The following is an 18,186-nucleotide window of genomic DNA, read 5'->3' as shown; positions in this document are numbered from 1 at the left end:
ACCTGCATAGTCTGCATCTGAATAACCAATTAGATCAAAGCCAGATTCTCTAGGATACCAAATTCCTAAATTTGGTGTACCCTTGAGATATCTGAAAATTCTCTTGATAGCAATTAAGTGAGACTCCCTAGGATCAGCTTGAAATCTCGCACACAGACATGTAGCAAACATTATATCTGGTCTGCTAGCAGTTAAATATAAAAGTGAACCAACCATGCCTCTATAACTTGTAATGTCCACAGACCTTTCAGTCTTATTTAATTCAAGTTTGGTGGCAGTGGCCATGGGAGTTTTTGCAGATGAACATTCCATTAAGTCAAACTTCTTTAAAAGATCATGAATATATTTAGTTTGACTAATGAAAATTCCATTACTAACTTGTTTAATTTGTAAACCAAGAAAATAGGTTAGTTCTCCCATTAGGCTCATTTCATAATTGCTTTGCATTAGCTTAGCAAACTTCTTACAAAGATTATTATCTTTAGAACCAAATATTATGTCATCTACATAAATTTGAACAAGTATACTAGAGCCATTAACATTTCTAAAGAAGAGAGTTTTATCAACAGTACCTCTAGTGAAGTGATTCTCCAAAAGAAATTTTGATAATGTTTCATACCAGGCTCTAGGTGCTTGCTTCAGTCCATAGAGTGCTTTCAACAGATAATACACATAGTCTGGAAAATTTGGATCTTCAAATCCTGGAGGTTGACTTACATAGACTTCTTCCTCTAATTTCCCATTTAGAAATGCACTCTTGACATCCATTTGATAGACTTTGAAATTGGCATGGGCTGCATAGGCTAGAAAGATTCTGATAGCTTCAAGTCTTGCAACAGGAGCATATGTCTCATCAAAATCTATTCCCTCTTGCTGAGAATAGCCTTTAGCAACCAATCTGGCTTTATTCCTTATGATAATGCCATTTTCATCCATCTTATTTCTGAATACCCATTTTGTATCAATAGGACTCTTGTTCTTTGGTTTGGGTACCAGCTTCCAAACTTGGTTTCTCTCAAATTGGTTTAGCTCTTCCTGCATAGCTAATATCCAATCTGGATCCAATAAGGCTTCTTCCACTTTCTTAGGTTCCTCCTGAGATAGAAAACTACTATACAGACATTCATCTTGAGTAGCTCTTCTTGTTTGCACTTTAGATGATGCATCACCAATGATCAGTTCAAAGGGATGATTCTTGGTCCATTTCCTTTGAGGTGGAAGATGAGCTCTAGATGAGGTGATCTCAGTATTGTCATGATGTGAGATAGAGTTTTGATTAGTTGAAACTCCCCCTGAGTTGTTGGTCCTTTGCAGGGAACTTGGAGTTCCATCAATTAATGATGTAAATTGATTATCAGTTGATGAGCTATGATCAACGGATGTTTCATTAAGTACTTCAACGGATGATGCACAATGTCTTTCAACGGATGCTGAATTTTGTGCATTATCCAGGAGCAAATTTTGTATTCCTTTTGAAGTGTCGTCTCCATCAATCTCTTCTTCACTATCATCACAATATATTTCAATATTGTCAAATTTGAGTCTCTCATAATGTTCCTCATCTGTTAGTCCATCAATCTTTTTATCATCAAACACAACATGCACAGATTCCATAACAATGTTGGTTCTTAGATTGTAGACCCTATAAGATTTTCCAGCTGAATAACCAACAAATATTCCTTCATCAGCCTTTGCATCAAACTTCCCTTTATGGTCAGATTGATTCCTTAGTATAAAACATTTACATCCAAAGACATGAAGAAAGTTTAGAGTTGGTTTTCTTTTCTTGAACAACTGATAAGGAGTCATGCCTTTAGCTTGATTGATCAGAGAAATATTTTGAGTGAAACAGGCACAATTAACAGCTTCAGCCCAAAAATATGTTGGTAACTTTGATTCTTCAAGCATTGTTCTGGCAGCCTCAATTAAAGATCTGTTCTTTCTTTCAACTACCCCATTTTGCTGAGGTGTTCTTGGAGCTGAGAACTCATGCATGATTCCATTTTCTTCACAGAACAGCCTTAATGTCAAATTCTTGAATTCAGTTCCATTGTCACTCCTGATGTTTCTTACTTTTAAGTCAGGATGATTATTGACTTGCCTGATGTGATTGATAATGATTTCACTTGCTTCATCCTTTGATCCAAGAAAATAGACCCATGTGAACTTTGAGAAATCATCTACAATCACTAAACAATATCTTTTTCTTGCTATTGACAATACATTGACTGGTCCAAACAAATCCATATGTAACAGCTGTAATGGTTCATCAATTGTTGTTTCAAGCTTCTTCTGAAATGATGCTTTCCTTTGTTTGCCTTTCTGACAAGCATCACACAGACCATCCCTTGAGAATTCAACAAGAGGAATTCCTCTTACTAAGTCCTTTTTGACTAGATCATTCATTGTCTTGAAATTCAAATGGGATAGCTTCTTGTGCCATAGCCAACTCTCAACTGAACTTGCTTTGCTGAAAAGACAAGTAATAGATTCTGCATCTGTAGAGTTGAAGTCAGCTAAGTACACATTTCCTTTTCTAACTCCAGTTAGAACCACTTTGTTGTCTTTCTTACTAGTGACAACACAGGCTTCAGAATTGAAGGAAACTGTATTCCCTCTATCACATAGTTGACTGATACTCAGTAAGTTGTGCTTGAGACCATCAACTAATGCAACTTCTTCAATGATGACATTCCTTGTTGAAATCAAGCCATATCCCATAGTAAACCCTTTGCTGTCATCTCCAAAGGTTATGCTGGGGCCAGCTCTCTCTTTAAACTCTGTGAGCAGGGAGAAATCTCCAGTCATGTGTCTTGAACAGCCACTGTCCAAGTACCATAGATTTCTTCTATTTTCCTGCACACCACAAAATCAATCAATTTGATTTTGGTACCCAAGTTTCCTTGGGTCCATTCTTGTTAGCCTTTCTCCTAGACTTCATTCCTCCTGCATCTTTAGACTTAGGTGAGTTTGAGTCAACCTTGGTCTTAGATGTGGTTGGTTGAGGTGTAGGGTTAGTCACAACATTATCCAGCACATTTATAGTATTATTAGGCATGGATTGTGCATACATGTTATTCCACATTGGCATATTGTATGGAAATTGAGGCATACTGAATGCAGCAAGATAAGAATTGTTAAAATATGGCATGTTTGCAAAATGTGCATAAGGATTTTGTTGAGACATAACAGGCAGAGCATGTAGAGGTGATACAGACATGTTAGGCATGGAAGAGGGTACAGTTATGGGAGATTTCTTAATAGATTTACAGTTAGCAGATAGATGATTAACACTACTACAATGCACACAGCTTTTTCTAGGAGCATACTTGTCAGGTGTGTAATTGTTATGTTTGTTAACTCCTACCTTCCCATTTCTGTTGGATTTCCTTTTGGATTCCTTTTTATCCTCAACCATCTTGAGCCTATTGTTTAACTGTTCTAAGGTCATGTGCCCTACATTCACCTTTCTGACATCTTTGGATGTGCTTGCTCCTTCTTTGACAAAGTTCTTTGAAGTTGAACCAAACTTTTTGTTGAGTTTCTTTAGATTTTCTCTTTTAGAAACATCTGCCTGTTTTAATTGAGGAACCTTCAACGGATGTTCCTTTTCTTCCTTCAACGGATAACTTTCATCATCCGTTGATTCCACATCCGTTGACAGTCCATCAATTAATTCCAGTTTCTTTTTATTTTTATCCCAGGCAGTTTCACAGAATGATTCAATTCCTTGGACTTTGGCAATTTGAGCACTTACATCCCTAGATGTTTTCCAGGCTTTAATCACCTCTTGCTCTTTCTCTAATTGATTGGAAAGTATTTCTACTTTCTTAATAGATTCAGCTAGTTCATTTTCAACAGATACACAATGCAGCTTAGTCTTTTCTAGGTCAATTAACTTATCTTCTAACACAGCATTTCTATTACTTAAAAACAGATTGTTCTCTTTAATCCTACTATTTTCTTTAGCAAGAGATTTAAGAGATACACGCAAATGATACAGTTCAGTAGACATGTCATTAAAAGCATCATTGCACTCTTCTTTAGTAAGCTGTGTTATATCAGTAGTAATTACCTGGTTGCTTGATGAACTAACTTCATTCTCCTCAGAATCAGCCATGAGAGCCAAGTTAACATATTCCATGTCTTCATCCTCTTCTTCTCCATCAGCTGCCCAGTCTCTTTCTTGAGTAATGAAAGCCCTTTCCTTCTGTTTGAGCAGATCAAAATATTTCTTTTTGTAATCTACTTGTTCAAATTTCTTCTTTTCAGAGGTTGGCTTTCTGCACTCACTTGCAAAGTGTCCACTCATACCACAATTAAAACACTTGAACTTGGATTTGTCCACCATGTTCTTATGGGGTTTAGTGGCTCTAGTGTTTTTCCTGAACTTCATCTTTGCAAATCTCCTGGACAGAAATGCAAGATGCTCATCAATACCATCAGAGTCATCTTGACTGGAGTTGTCTTCATTTTCAGCAACTTGCCCTTTACCCTTGTCTGATTCTGGATTTCTTCTGTGTCTTCCATTGTCCATTCTGCTCTGGGTTTTGGAATGGATTGACCAACAGCAATTGTGGCCGTAGCAACTGTGGCTACTTTGTGGGGAATGTGAGGACCATTCTCAATGCAGTTTACATAACCTTCATCTTGGGAGAGTAGATGAAGGTGCATTTTCACCTTCCAGTGGTGATAACTGTCTTTGTCAAGAACTGGGATCTTTACTCCAATATCCTTCTTACTCATCTTTGTTAGATTCCAAGATCTTTAAACTCTTTGTGTGTCAAGAGCCTGCTCTGATACCAATTGTTATTCCTAGAAGACTAACAATGAGATTTACAGAAGGGGGGTTGAATGTAAATCTCAAAACTTTTTCAAGTTTTGAGCAGTTTATAAAGTTGTGTGTTCAAGAAGAACAAGTGTGTGAATTGCTTTAAGCTAATACAGACAGATATATATTCAAGCACAAATGTAAAGAACACAACAGACCTTAAAAACTTTTCTGGTGGATTTGTTGTTCCACCAGAGATGGTATATTAGAAAATCTGTGTTCAACAATGTTGATCACAGCTGCATCCTAGTACAAACTAGATGAATTTTCTCTCAAGATATTTCTTAACAGCTCTGGAAAAATCTCTCTAATTACTAGCTTCTTCTTGGTTCATATATATTACCAAGTGTACAAGTGAAAAACAATATAAAATTACAATAGTAAAATAAGTTCTTCACTTGCTTCTTTTCCTGTTCACTCAAGTACTTTGTTGACTATTGCAACTTTGTACAAAAGAAGAACGGCTGCTTTTTCTGTTGATCCTGAAATTCGGCTACCACATCTCAGTTTTCTCTGTCAACCCACGTGCCTCTGCTTGTAGGTACAACTACCACTTATCAACGGCTGATTAGCAGAACATCCGTTGAAGCTTTCATCCGTTGATGACTTCATCCGTTGAAGGATGTTATCCGTTGAAGCTTTCATCCGTTGATGCTCTCATCCGTTGAAGGATGTTATCCGTTGAAGCTTTAGAGACATCCGTTGAAGCTTAGCTTCTCATCCGTTGAAGGTCTTTTAAGTCATCCGTTGATACCACTTCATTTATACAAAATTACAAGGCATGAAATATTTACAATTGGCCTTCCTATCTGCATATCATCTAGTAGTCAACATGACTCATAGTTTCTCTCAACTTCTAAGAATTACAATTTTAAATACAGAGACTGAAATATGCTACAATACTAGACTTATTTCTAAGTAAAGCTACACCATCAACGGATAGCCAAAGTGGTCTTATCCGTTGAGGCTACAGACACTAAATTTCTACTTAAGTGTTTTGTTAAACATATCATCAAACTAATGCACATATATTCCTAACATTGTTACACAAGAACAAGATAAAGATTTCTAGTTGATTGGATTTAACTTTACAATCTAGAAATTTAATCTTGGATTAAACAGATGAAAAATGTGATATTTCAAGGCGGCTGCTTTTCTTGTTCTTTGTTCTTCTGTTTGAATGATAGATTATTGAAAGAAGGTCTTCTGCTTCTTTTTAATCAACAAACCAATAGAATTGAATTGGCATGACAATCCTATAGCTGGCAAGACTTTCGGTAGGACAATTGAATGAACTAGCAAGACAATCTGAATGAACTAGCATGACAATCAGAATGAACTAGCAAGACAATTATCCTCCTAGAGTAACTTTCGGTATGACAATGGAAAATGGCCTAGCATGACAATCGGTATGACAATCCAGATTGTCATGCTAGTTCATTTCCATTTGTCTTGCTGATTTAAGATTTGAATTTAATCCAATTAAACTTCTGAAAATTCCGATGAATTAATTAATTAATAGAGAATTAATTCTAGTCTTGAGCAGCAACCATTCTTCTGCAAATCTTCTGAAAATCACTGAAAATTATGAATCAATTCCACCACTTCAACGTTGACACTCGATGTACTGTCTGGTTCATGAGTGACTAACTTCCGTGACGTTTCTTCATGTCTTGACTCTGACACTTTGATTTTCTTCAGATTAAATCCTTGTAATTAATTGATACTCTGACGAGATCTCTGTCACTTGATTAAATCCACGATCTTGATTTATATCACTGAGGCATGATCAACTTCTTGAACTTCTTCCAGTGAATTACCTCCTCAAGTCTGTAGATGAACCTTGTTCTGAATCCTTTGACAAATATTACTTTGCGAGATATCTTTGACGGTCGATCCACTATTTACTTATTACATTCTTATTTGAGTTGAGTTGAATCCTCGAATATACAAATAGGCTATGACATATGACTTACAATATTTTAAAATCACCTCCAAATAACCTCGTCAAATCCCCTCCAATTTAAATGGAGGTTCCCACTCTTGGTGAACAACACATTGTCACAACCACAGTTTCTACTGCGAGTTCAACTGTGATTCCAATCACAGGGTTATCTACCACCTCTCAACCCTCCACCTCAAACCAAACAGAGATATCGACAAGTCAAATGAAGATGTGAAAATTGGAGATATCGACAAGTCATTTTCGCATGTATAGAACTCAGAGATATCGACAAGTCAAAATGAAGATGTGAAGAATTGGAGATATCGATAAGTCAATTTCTCGTTAGAGATTTCAGTGATATCGACAAGTCAAATGTATATAGAGATCTCAGAGATTTCGACAAGTCAATTACACATGTAGAGATCTCAGACATATCGACAAGTCATGTAACATGTAAAGATCAAGAGACCTCGACAAGTCAATTATACCTATAGAGAACTCAGAGATCTCGATAAGTCATTATACTTATCGAGATGTCACTTCTCTACAGAACAAACTGGAGATCTCGATATGCCTCTCAAATACAGAATGCAGACAAGTTAAATATTCAAGATTATCAGTCAACAAACGATCTATCCACTAGATTCTTCCGAGTTTGTAATCGATCATAGTAAAGTCGAACACCGTTAGGCTCGGCTCGGGCTCGATTAAGAAAGTTTGGCCTCGAGCATGAGCTCGAGTTCGACCGAACTTTTAATTTCAAGCTCGAAACTCGGCTCATAAAAAGTTTGAGACTCTTAAGTTCGGCTCGAAAACTCGAATAGATTTCACGAAATATTAACAAAAACTTAAAATATGATAGGTTCGGCTCGAGTTCGATTCGATTAAATATATAAAATATAAATAAAATACTAAATATTTATATAAAAATAATTGTAATTAAAAAAAATTAAAATAATAGAGGCTCGATAAAGTTTGCGAACCTTACGAGTCGAGTAATTTAAAACTTGAGTTCAACTCGAAAAGTTCGAGCTCGAGTTTGGCTCGATTATTACCGAACCGAATTCGAATATTTCATGAGTCGAACTCGAGTAGCTCACCAACGGTTTGACTAATTGACACCCTAGTTCGAACCATCTACTGCTCCAATGTCTAGGGCCGTGAAAATTCAAACTGAAACCAAAAAAGTCAAACCGAATTGTATAAATTCAGTCTATTCGGTCCAGACCAAATAGAGCCAATTAAAAATCGATTCGGTCCGATCCTTTCAAAAAAAATATGGTCTAGACTGAATAGCACTAATAATAAATAATATTATTTTTATTTCATATACATTATAACAATATATATATATATATATATATTGTTATAATCTAGTATATAATTCGTGATTTATAATTTTATCTATACACCCTTAGAGTTCTCTATATCACACTGTTTTAATAATATTTTAAAATTTATAATCTAATGACACATATTGCAATATGAACGCTACTTTTTAAAATGAAATCTCGTTTAACACCGTGCTTCTTCCGAGCTTCTTACGAACCTTGAATTTGAGTAGTCACTACTCACTACGTCCTATCTACCCTATCGCTAAGTTTTTGGAGGCAGTTTCACCCGTTTATAGGCCTGAACTTAGGAACCTAAAGACTTTCATTTAGCAATCATGATAAGATATCATAGATCGAATAGATCGATTGAGTACGCATTGTCTTAATTTGAGTTGAACTCCCTTTCCTCTTTTATTATGTTTAAAATTTAAACTCTCTAATTATCCATGTTGGTGGAGTGATAGTGATTTGTAATTATTTATTTGGTGGAGTAATAAAAATTAATTGATAAATAAATTTTTTAATTTATAATACAATTTTTTTGAAAAAAATTCAGTTTGTTCGGTTCAAAACAAGACCGAACCAAATATTTTGGTTCGATTTGGTGTAGTTCATCACATAATTTTGATTCGGTTTGATTCGAGAAAAGGTTCATATTTCGGTTTCGATCCGGTTCTGTGGACCGAAACAACCAAATGCTCGACCCTACCTACATCCTCATGATATCCATAACAATTTTAGGGGCGAATACAATTGATATATTATAAAAAAAAAATGTCCCCTTACTATCTTTACCACCTACGTGATTCTAAAAATTCCCAATTTTATAAATTAATTCACGATTAATCTTTTACAAGGCACCAAATCGATTCAATTTTAAAGTTTGATTAATTACCACGTATTATTCTTGATCACTGTATTGCAAATATTTTTTTTATGAGGAGTATTGCCAATATATTATTAAATCTAAATTAGAATTTCCATTAAATTTAAATAACTTTAAATGATATAATATGAAAAATATATTAACTTATAAATTACTAACAAAATAAGATTATTATATTAAATATAATTAAAATATTAAAATGAATCCAATTTTTTCTCTGATAAATCTTTCTGATTATTCCATAATTCTTCAATTAATCTTATTTGTTCCGATTACTAATTTGTAGTCGGGTTTCCCACGAATATTAATGGTACAACATCAAAAATTTGGGGTGGTGGCCCTAAATGTCACTTGGGGATTAAAAATTGTCCTAAATGTCACTTCAAAACGGTACATCGTGTAACGTTTATGCAAAACACTTAAAACGGAACTTCGTGTACGTTTTGACATTTGGATTTTTTTTATGCGCAAAACGGTAAATAAAGTAACGTTTTGGTGCAAAACGCTATATGATGTACCGTTTTCAGCCAAAACGCTACTTCAACTAACGTTTTGCACATTATAAAAAAATTAAAAAAAAATAAAGTACCAAAACGGCACACTATGTACCGTTTTGAATTAAAAATACAAAACGTAAGACGAAGTACCGTTATGAAGTGACATTTTGGGCCATTATTTTCAAAAGTGACATTTTGGGCCATTATTTTCAAAAGTGACATTTTGGACCATTTAACGCTCAGAAACATTTTGGTTCATTGTTTAAAACTAGCTTTAAAACCCGTGCGAGGCACGGGCAAGTTCTAGAATAAATGTAATTTTTTTATTGATTTTAGATTTTTTTTCGAGTTTTCAAAAAATTAAGTTAGAAATAATTGTTCCGGGGTTAACATCCTCTATTTTTGTGTGATGTATTCACTTTGTACGTAGGAAGTTCGATTATTTTCGATTTATTTAAAAAATTTAAGTTGACAATTATTGTTCCGATGTTAACATCCATTATTTTTGTGTGATGTTCGTTTAGTACGTAGGAAGTTCGTGTAAGACACGTGAATAATTTATGATGAAAGCACTAAATATCACAGTTGAAATAAACGGTGACCAGAATAATTACGAGCAAAATATGTGCCTGAAATAACCAAACATATACAACATCGCCACCGACCGACTCCCTTTTTAGCGTACACCAACGATATGATACAACCTCTCTATTTTCATACTCAAAAAATTCATATTCAATAGAAAGTAATCAAATCTTTATTTCAAATTATGGTCTAGTGATAAAGCTTACTTCAAATTTGAAAAAAAACTCGTATTTGGGCTAATTAATTAAGTAAATTTGTGTATGTATGATTGAGTTTGCCGTGTATATATAAGTGTTTATATATCTTTAACAAAATATAAAAGAATGTTATGAGCGTGAATTTTGGTGCCAGATTAGAAAAAGAGGTGGAGATGGAAAAAAGTGACCGACATTAGAGTTATGGTGGTTGCAGGTATGGATTTGGTTAGGGCTGAGCAAAACCGAACCGAAACCGAAAAACCGAACCGAACCGTGCTAATTCGGTTCGGTTCTTTTCACAAATATTTCGGTCCGGACCGAATAGACCGAATAGACCAAATCATAAATACTATAATTTTGTATTATATATATTTTACATATATCTTAAAAATTATAATCAAAATTTTTAATTTGTAATTATATTTATGGAGTATTAGAACTCTATATATCACATTACTTTAATGATATTTTAAAATTTATAATTTGTGATTTAATTTATAATGCAATTTTATTTTTGAAAAAAAATTCGGTCTATTCGGTCCAAAACCGGACCGAACCGAATTATTTCGGTTCGGTTCGGTCCGGTCCATAATATAACTTCGGTCCGGTTCGGTCCAAGAAAAAATGACTATTCGGTTTTTCGGTCTATTCGGTTCGGTCCGGTTTTGGACCGAATCGACCGAATGCTCAGCCCTAGATTTGGTGTACGCATTTATTGAATGGGAATTCTCCTCGACAAAAGGGCACTCGGCTCGATAAGTGATAATTTGGACAATAGGTATATAAAATAATATTATTTAAGACATTTTTTCTATAATTTACATGTAATTCGATTTGTAAGTAATTATTTGATATTATGTAATATATTATTTACTCGACATGGTTTACATGTACTTGAAGCTTAGTTGATGATGAATAATAAATTTTGTCATTCCATCATACTAATTAACATGATACGAAAATATGTCATATTATTAAAATTTGGATACCACGAAATCATGTTATATTTGTAAGTTTTTGAACATCATTAATTTGTTAATAATATTTTATTATTTTTTATGTGATATATTATTTAAAATAAAATAATCAAAATTAGCTATTAATGGGTAGAGAATTAAATATGTTATAATAATGAAGGTATTAATATGAAATAAATAGGATAAGCGTTAAAATGTCATTTTTATATCTTAGGAGTATAACGATCATTTTACTTGATTAAATTATTTCATTGAAACCCTATTTGACCTATTATATATATAATAGATTTGACACCATTTTATTTTTGGGTTTCGATTTTTGTTCTGTATAACCCCGTACTGGTAAAGTGGGAAAATACGTCAGTTCAAACTCAAAAAGGGCAGCAGCAACTAAAATTAACAATCTCTCTCCTCTCTCTCTCTCTCTCTCTCGTTCATTCTTTGATTCATCAAATTTAACTGATCGAATCCGAATGTGATGGCGACACCCACCCCATCCTCCGTTCACAAACCCCATAACACATCACCCATTTCTACTCCAATCTTCAAATCTCTTCAAAAAATTAACTGGAAAAATAGATTAATCTCCACCACAGCCCCTCTTCGCTTCACCGGAAACAACCCCACTCCGCGCTCCTCCGCCGCCACCCCTCGCACACCCCTTTTCGACTCCACCACTAAAAAAGTACACAACCCTCTTCACCATTTTGCTCAACTCTCCCTTTTTAATATTTAAATTATATAAAAAAATATATATAATGGGTATTTATTTATTGATTTTGTGTATTTTAATTTTTTTAATTTTTTTTAATTTTTTTTGTAGGTGATGTTAATTGATTGGTGGCTTATTAAAGTTCAAGTTGAAGCCCCTAATCAATTCAAATTTGGCGTGGGAGGAAAAGCATTTGATGGGTACTATTTTACTCTTGTTTACAACTGTTTTATACAAATTGTGAATATAATTATGTTTATCGTAAAAATCTTGTTTTCTGCTGATATTAGTGTGCCCCTTGTTTTTTTAGCTCTAATTGTTGTAATGTAATTGTTAGTTTCGAGATTTTAGTCTTTTGTTTGTGGGATTTTAGTGGTTTAAGTGAGGTAGTTTTAGATGTTTTGGTAGCTTATGTTGAACTTTATAAGGCAGGGGAGTGATTTTAAGGATTCTTTTTTCGGTGCTGTTATTGGTTACAATGCTGTTGATTCAACTGTTTTTTGGATTACTGGTTTTTTTTTCTTGTTTTGTCTTAGAGAATTGAGTCAAGTATATATGTTGTATAGGCTATTAACTTAAAGTTTGTTGCCAACAGGCAATCATCGGTGTTTTTTTCCTCGGGAGAAATTGTTGCAAGGCATGACGAAATGACTTTGGATACTGTAGATAATATCACAATTACACTTGCTAGTGTCCTTAACAGGCCGCGCGCACTTGAAAATGGCTTCCCCTCCCAGGTACAACATTTTATTTTTTTTCTAGTTGGCTAACTATATGGTGTATGAATTATTGATAGTTTGTGGTTTTAGTTGCTGGAGCCATATGTTCATGTGCATTCTCCTGTGCTCATTTCACTTAACCTAGTCCCGGATTTGTCCTTTCTAGCTTTTTTAAAAGGTTTCACGTGCCTGTTTTATGCCCCTTCTTCCGTTATTTTGTCCAACTTGATCAGGTAACAGGAAAGAGCTGGTGAACAGTTGTAAAACATAGTATATCAGTCTGTTGCAATGTTTTGGAATTTTTTTGTGCCTAGTTGAATACTCATGATAAGAAATGTGTAAGATGAAAACCATCGTCTTGTAACTGCAGCCTGTATTAAGCATTAATTTGAACAGGTCTGTGATCATTTCTTTCTTGGATTCCCGTCTGACTGGGAAGAGTTAGGTGCTCAATATTTTGGTGAACAATCCATCCATGGAGGTCGTTCATCAAAGGCTGCACATAAGTCTCCTGACGACATTGAGGATCCAGATTGTCTGTTGTCTTTGTTGGATGATATTCCAGTGACTCGATTATTTGATCATATGATGGCCTCTTCTGGAAGTTATCCGTTAACCAGCAGAGTTTTCGATCATATCCTTAGCGAGTTTGAAAGTTCTTCTGCTAAATTATGTGAAGAAGATCCTGATCAGATAAGAGAAGAGGGTACCGGGACTCCCCTTCATGCAAGCAAAGAAAATAACAAGCCACTTGTGGTTAGGCGTTGTTCACTTGATAGTGCTTTCAAAGATGATCAACCAAGAGGCGAAACTGTCAATGTTATCTTAGATAATATGCCTAAGAGTGGTCAAGATCTGAACTTTTCATCCACTGTGCTGGATAAATCGAGGAAGCTCAGTAGAAATATGAATAGAAGCAGTGGTATTTTGACTAGAAGCAAAGCTAGATCAAAAAAGCTGAGAACTGGTGCAGAGGATTTTACAACAGAACCTAATGTTTTGACTAAGAAGATAAGTGATCCTTGTCCTACATTAGAGGCTGAGAATTCTGAAAAAGAATTGTCTAACAGACGTGTTGCAAACACGATTTCAAAAGTGAATAACCAACTTCTTGACAGGTCTGGAATCAGAAGATCGGGCAGGAAAAAAAATGTGGCACATTACCGAGTCTGACTACTACATCACACCAGATTGCACCACCGCCATCTTTTTTGTCTCATCACCTCCCTTTTCTTTCTTGTCACCGCCTTGTCGTCTTTTCAAAGTTGCTTGAATTTAATTATTTTCCCTGTGCAATAGGTGCAGATAATTCATTCATTAACAAGCCAACACTAATGCTTTTTAGTTATCATGTTCATTTTGTACATTAAAGTTTAGCAATTAAGAACTATTGAACTTTTTTACCTTCTGATGCAAATGAATTCTCGAAATCATTATAAATGTGAAGTGTAAAGTTGTATTTATGTATATGTTGGTTGATACATCAATTCATACAACCTCAGCATTTACAGAATAACTTAATGTGGAGGCTACTAACCTCATTGACAGGAAGAGAGGTTTTTTTTTTGTTGTTTTTGGCTTATTTCACTAAGCTATGTTGTCTCTTACCAAATTATCGCGGGTGTATTTGTCCCATGGTTACCTCTTGAATTTAAAGCTCATTATCGCGGGTGTATTTGTCCCATGGTTACATCGTGTCATTGTCAATAACTTAATGCTGGACCTTACTTTTACATTTTCTATGTTAAAGATAGAATTTAAGGTTACCAATAAAGGGTTGGTGCAGCGAGTTCTTGGGGGTTTCTAAGGAAGAAGTTGTGGCTAAGTTGAATGAAATGATTGACAATACATGGAAGGGCATGAACGAGGCATGCTTAAGGCCAAGACCACTTCCAATGCATTTCATCACCATATTTCTCAATTTTATGAGGGTGTGCTATGTTACTTACAAGGCTGGTGATGGATACACTCATCCTGAACAACAATTGAAGGACGAAATCAAATTTATGCTCCTCGATCCTATACTTGTATGATCCGGGCATCTAGCATATAGTTTTGGTGTGATCTCCGTGATTCACGAGCCCTGTTGTTCCACTTGCACCGACCATTGTACAATGGTTAAGATCAACAGATTAGTAAAGGAGAGAAGATGAAATAGTCAAGTATAAAACAAACCTTCTACATTTATGTGTCGATATAGTTAAAGTGAGACGGTACACCTGTTACATCTAGCTCAGCAGCAGCAGAGACAAAGATTAAATAGAGTACAATGGTTTTGATAATACCCCCTGTATTCTATAATATATATTTGAGATTTTCACAATGATATTCATGATGCAATACAGTAACCTATCTCATTTTCTATACTATGGCATATCACTGAAAGACGAGTGTTCTATAAAGTTTAACACATACACAAACCCTGTTAAAAATGCTACTTCATAAGCCAGTGCAAAGAAAAGAATAACAGTGACGGCTTTATGGACAAAGCATCTTCTACATGAAATCTGCTGCTCATGGAAAGCAATGTTAAGTTACAAGATCAACTTCATCACGATTTGGAGAAACAACATCCAGTCTCATCATACTCCTATATTCATCTGGAATGGGCGCACCACCATGCACACACAACTCCACTACAGCAGGTGCCTTTCCATAAAACCTCTTAAGATTATTAACTAAAGGAGGTCCACTTAAGTCCGGAACATGCCAGACATAATTAGGACCAACAATGTCATCAATAGTTGCTTCCTGCCAAGCGTGCAAACCATTACGAGTCTGGTGCTTAGATGCCTTGCATTTCCTCACCTTGTGTCCTTTAGGACCCACCTGAACCTCAGGACAATATCCACAAGTGTGAACTTTATACTTCTCCATAATCTTCTTGGCCCCTGAGATCATTTCAAACCATGATTTGAGCGTCAAAATGCTTAATCCTCTCAAGCTCTTCTCTTCCACAGGCTCTGGTTGAATCTGTGAGAGAACTTTACAATCCAATTGAAATATATTTTTCACTGAATCCTCTGCGGTCGCAGAATTTATTTCTACATCTCTTTCACTCTCTTCCATTTTAACCACCGACTCAAAATCTACTATTCTACCTTCTATAGAATACACGGGTTTTGTTCTTCTCTTCGTGGGATATTGGTCAAGGTCAACGCCAGCCTGTACACAGAGCTCCAGAATGGCAGGGATGCGTCGAATTGTATTCCTCTCATCATGCCCAACTCTTGGTTTTCCAACACGATCATTGAGGTGGAAACAATTGGGAAAACAAATCACATCATGAGTGCCTCCTCTTTTCCATACATGTGTAGCATCACGAGAACCACTATTTGTACCCATGCAGGTCCTGATTTCATGTCCTGTTTGGCCAATGTGAATCTCAGAACAGTACCTGAAAAGAAAAACATTGTGGGGGTTCATGGACAGAAGACCCTTCATCTTTGCAAGAATTCCGTGTCACTTAATAGCAATTGAATTTTGCTTGATATTCTAGTAGAAAACGAATGACAGTAATAATGCCATATGCTCTAGCCATTTAAAAGAACTAAGTTCGATTCAGACAAGAAGGGCTAGTATGTTGAATGGAAGTAAACTTTTATAGCAGTTATGAAGTTAGAACATATTAATGCATTTATTTCTTTTATATGTCTTAGCCTAATTTTAAACAAGTATGGGGTTGTTGAGAACATCCTTTATCGAGTAGTAGACCTACTTGGACAAGCGCAGGCACACACACACACATATTTACAAAAGAGCAATCAAAGGTGCCATACCTGCATCGCTGAACAGGAAATTTTTTCACCAGTTTAGATAACCCAGAAAGGAGGATTTCTCTACTTCGATAGACCTGATGGGCAACGTTGACAAGCTCAGGTACGAGAAGGCCATTGTCTGGTCGTTCTTCTAGCATTCTACATGGCTGGGCCTTTCTAGCTTCTTTCTCCACTTTTGCCCTCTGAATCAGAATTTTCATTGGTGTTACATATGGTTTCCTCTCCGATTTGCTCTTAGGGGACTGTGGTACATCTCTATACATATGATCATGTCCTTCTCCAGCTTCCACCGTAACAGTTCGCACATAATTGCAAGAACATTTCGGACTGAATCGAAAACGTAGCGCCTTGGTATGAAAAGCCTCTGATAGTAACTTTCGCTGCATCAGTCAACACAAAGGCATTCTCTGGAAAGCGGATAAAGCTATTTCAGCAGATTATATATTTGCGGTTGAGAGGTAAAGGAAAGTACATTGAAAAAATGCAAACTTATAAAATTGATGATTTTCATATAAAAATTAAATGAGCCACTCATTGATAAATGTTTATTATAACTATAATGGATGGAAAAAGAAACACAGAAGAAAGAAAATACAATAAATTACATTAAGAAGAATATAAATCAAAGTTTATGAACTTACATAAGCATCAAGTCAAGGTTCAATCACAAAATTTAAGAAAGAAGTTCATTAACAGCAAATCCAATAAAACTATTAGCTGGGTTATAACTTATAAGTACACTTTTTACATAAAAATCTCAAATGCACATTACTAGGTAAAAAAAATACATTACGCCTCCCATACCTAATATCAGAGTATGAAAATAAGCACACCTCAATTCCCTTATGAATCCCACTCATACACAAACACTAACATTGTGTTTCCTCGGGATGAATGGATGTGGAGGGAATGGAATCGAATTTCACTTACAACATGGCTAAATGTTTTAAATTTTCATTCATTCCACCATTTCATTCCTAACAACCTCGACTAGAACTCAAACCCTCCAATTTGAGACGGAATGCTTCATTCTCAATCATACTCATTTTCTACCCAAATCTCATCAAAAAAAAAAAATCAAACCGTCATTTTTTTTTCAAGTCCTCCCTCCTACCTCCCATTATTTCCTTCTAATTCCACTCGTTCCACTACATTTCATTTATCCCAACCAAAAACAGCATAACATAATTACGCAGTGTGTGTATCGATATCACATCCTAATATCATGTAATAAATTTTAGTTTAGAAAGAATACCGAAAACGAAACAATGAGCATCGAGAACTAGTCAAAATTTCTCGAGAATTGGCGGTAGACAACTAGACAAGAGGCTTTCAAAACTTGAAGCAAATGCAATTAGGCTACTTTGAACTAACATTTCTAATCACAACACTGATTAAGAATACTATAACAACTATACTCGCTCAATGTTTTATTGATTTGATTAATCATTTGTAATCTAATTAGACTATATATATACAAAATAGAAACTACAATCGAGTATAATACAGAAAACGAGAAAATTAAGATGTATAAATAATTGTAAATAACTCACTCGAGACACGGAGGTGGCGGTGCTACGGTGGTCCGAATGGTGGCTGATTGTCTCCGGTGAGTGATTGTTGCCGCGGCGGTCGATAAAATGATGTCGTTGAGGATATTAAAACTATTAAACATTTTTAAAGTACGGGAAAAAATATTATCATGCGGGACAATCTGTAAAAAA

The 18,186-nt window shown here is 35.2% G+C and overlaps 2 protein-coding genes across 2 annotated transcripts; one reads left to right on the top strand and one right to left on the bottom strand.

Moving 5' to 3' along the window:
* Positions 1 to 11,593: 11,593 nt before the first annotated feature.
* Positions 11,594 to 13,877, top strand: LOC141723521 (uncharacterized). Its single transcript, XM_074525348.1, has 4 exons — positions 11,594 to 11,937; positions 12,076 to 12,164; positions 12,560 to 12,701; positions 13,080 to 13,877. The coding sequence occupies exons 1-4, from the start codon at positions 11,731 to 11,733 to the stop codon at positions 13,854 to 13,856; spliced, it is 1,215 nt and encodes a 404-aa protein (XP_074381449.1). The 5' UTR covers positions 11,594 to 11,730; the 3' UTR covers positions 13,857 to 13,877.
* Positions 13,878 to 15,207: 1,330 nt separating this feature from the next.
* LOC141661991 (APO protein 3, mitochondrial) lies at positions 15,208 to 18,150 on the bottom strand. Its single transcript, XM_074469031.1, has 3 exons — positions 18,016 to 18,150; positions 16,463 to 16,869; positions 15,208 to 16,080 (listed from the first exon to the last, which is right to left on the bottom strand). The coding sequence occupies exons 2-3, from the start codon at positions 16,846 to 16,848 to the stop codon at positions 15,213 to 15,215; spliced, it is 1,254 nt and encodes a 417-aa protein (XP_074325132.1). The 5' UTR covers positions 16,849 to 16,869; positions 18,016 to 18,150; the 3' UTR covers positions 15,208 to 15,212.
* Between the last annotated feature and the right edge of the window lie 36 nt (positions 18,151 to 18,186).

Source organism: Apium graveolens, chromosome 5, assembly GCF_009905375.1.
Source record: "Apium graveolens cultivar Ventura chromosome 5, ASM990537v1, whole genome shotgun sequence".
Classification (NCBI taxonomy): domain Eukaryota; kingdom Viridiplantae; phylum Streptophyta; class Magnoliopsida; order Apiales; family Apiaceae; genus Apium; species Apium graveolens.
The sequence above is the reverse complement of the archived record's forward strand: the minus strand, read 5'-3'. Positions and strand labels throughout refer to the sequence as shown.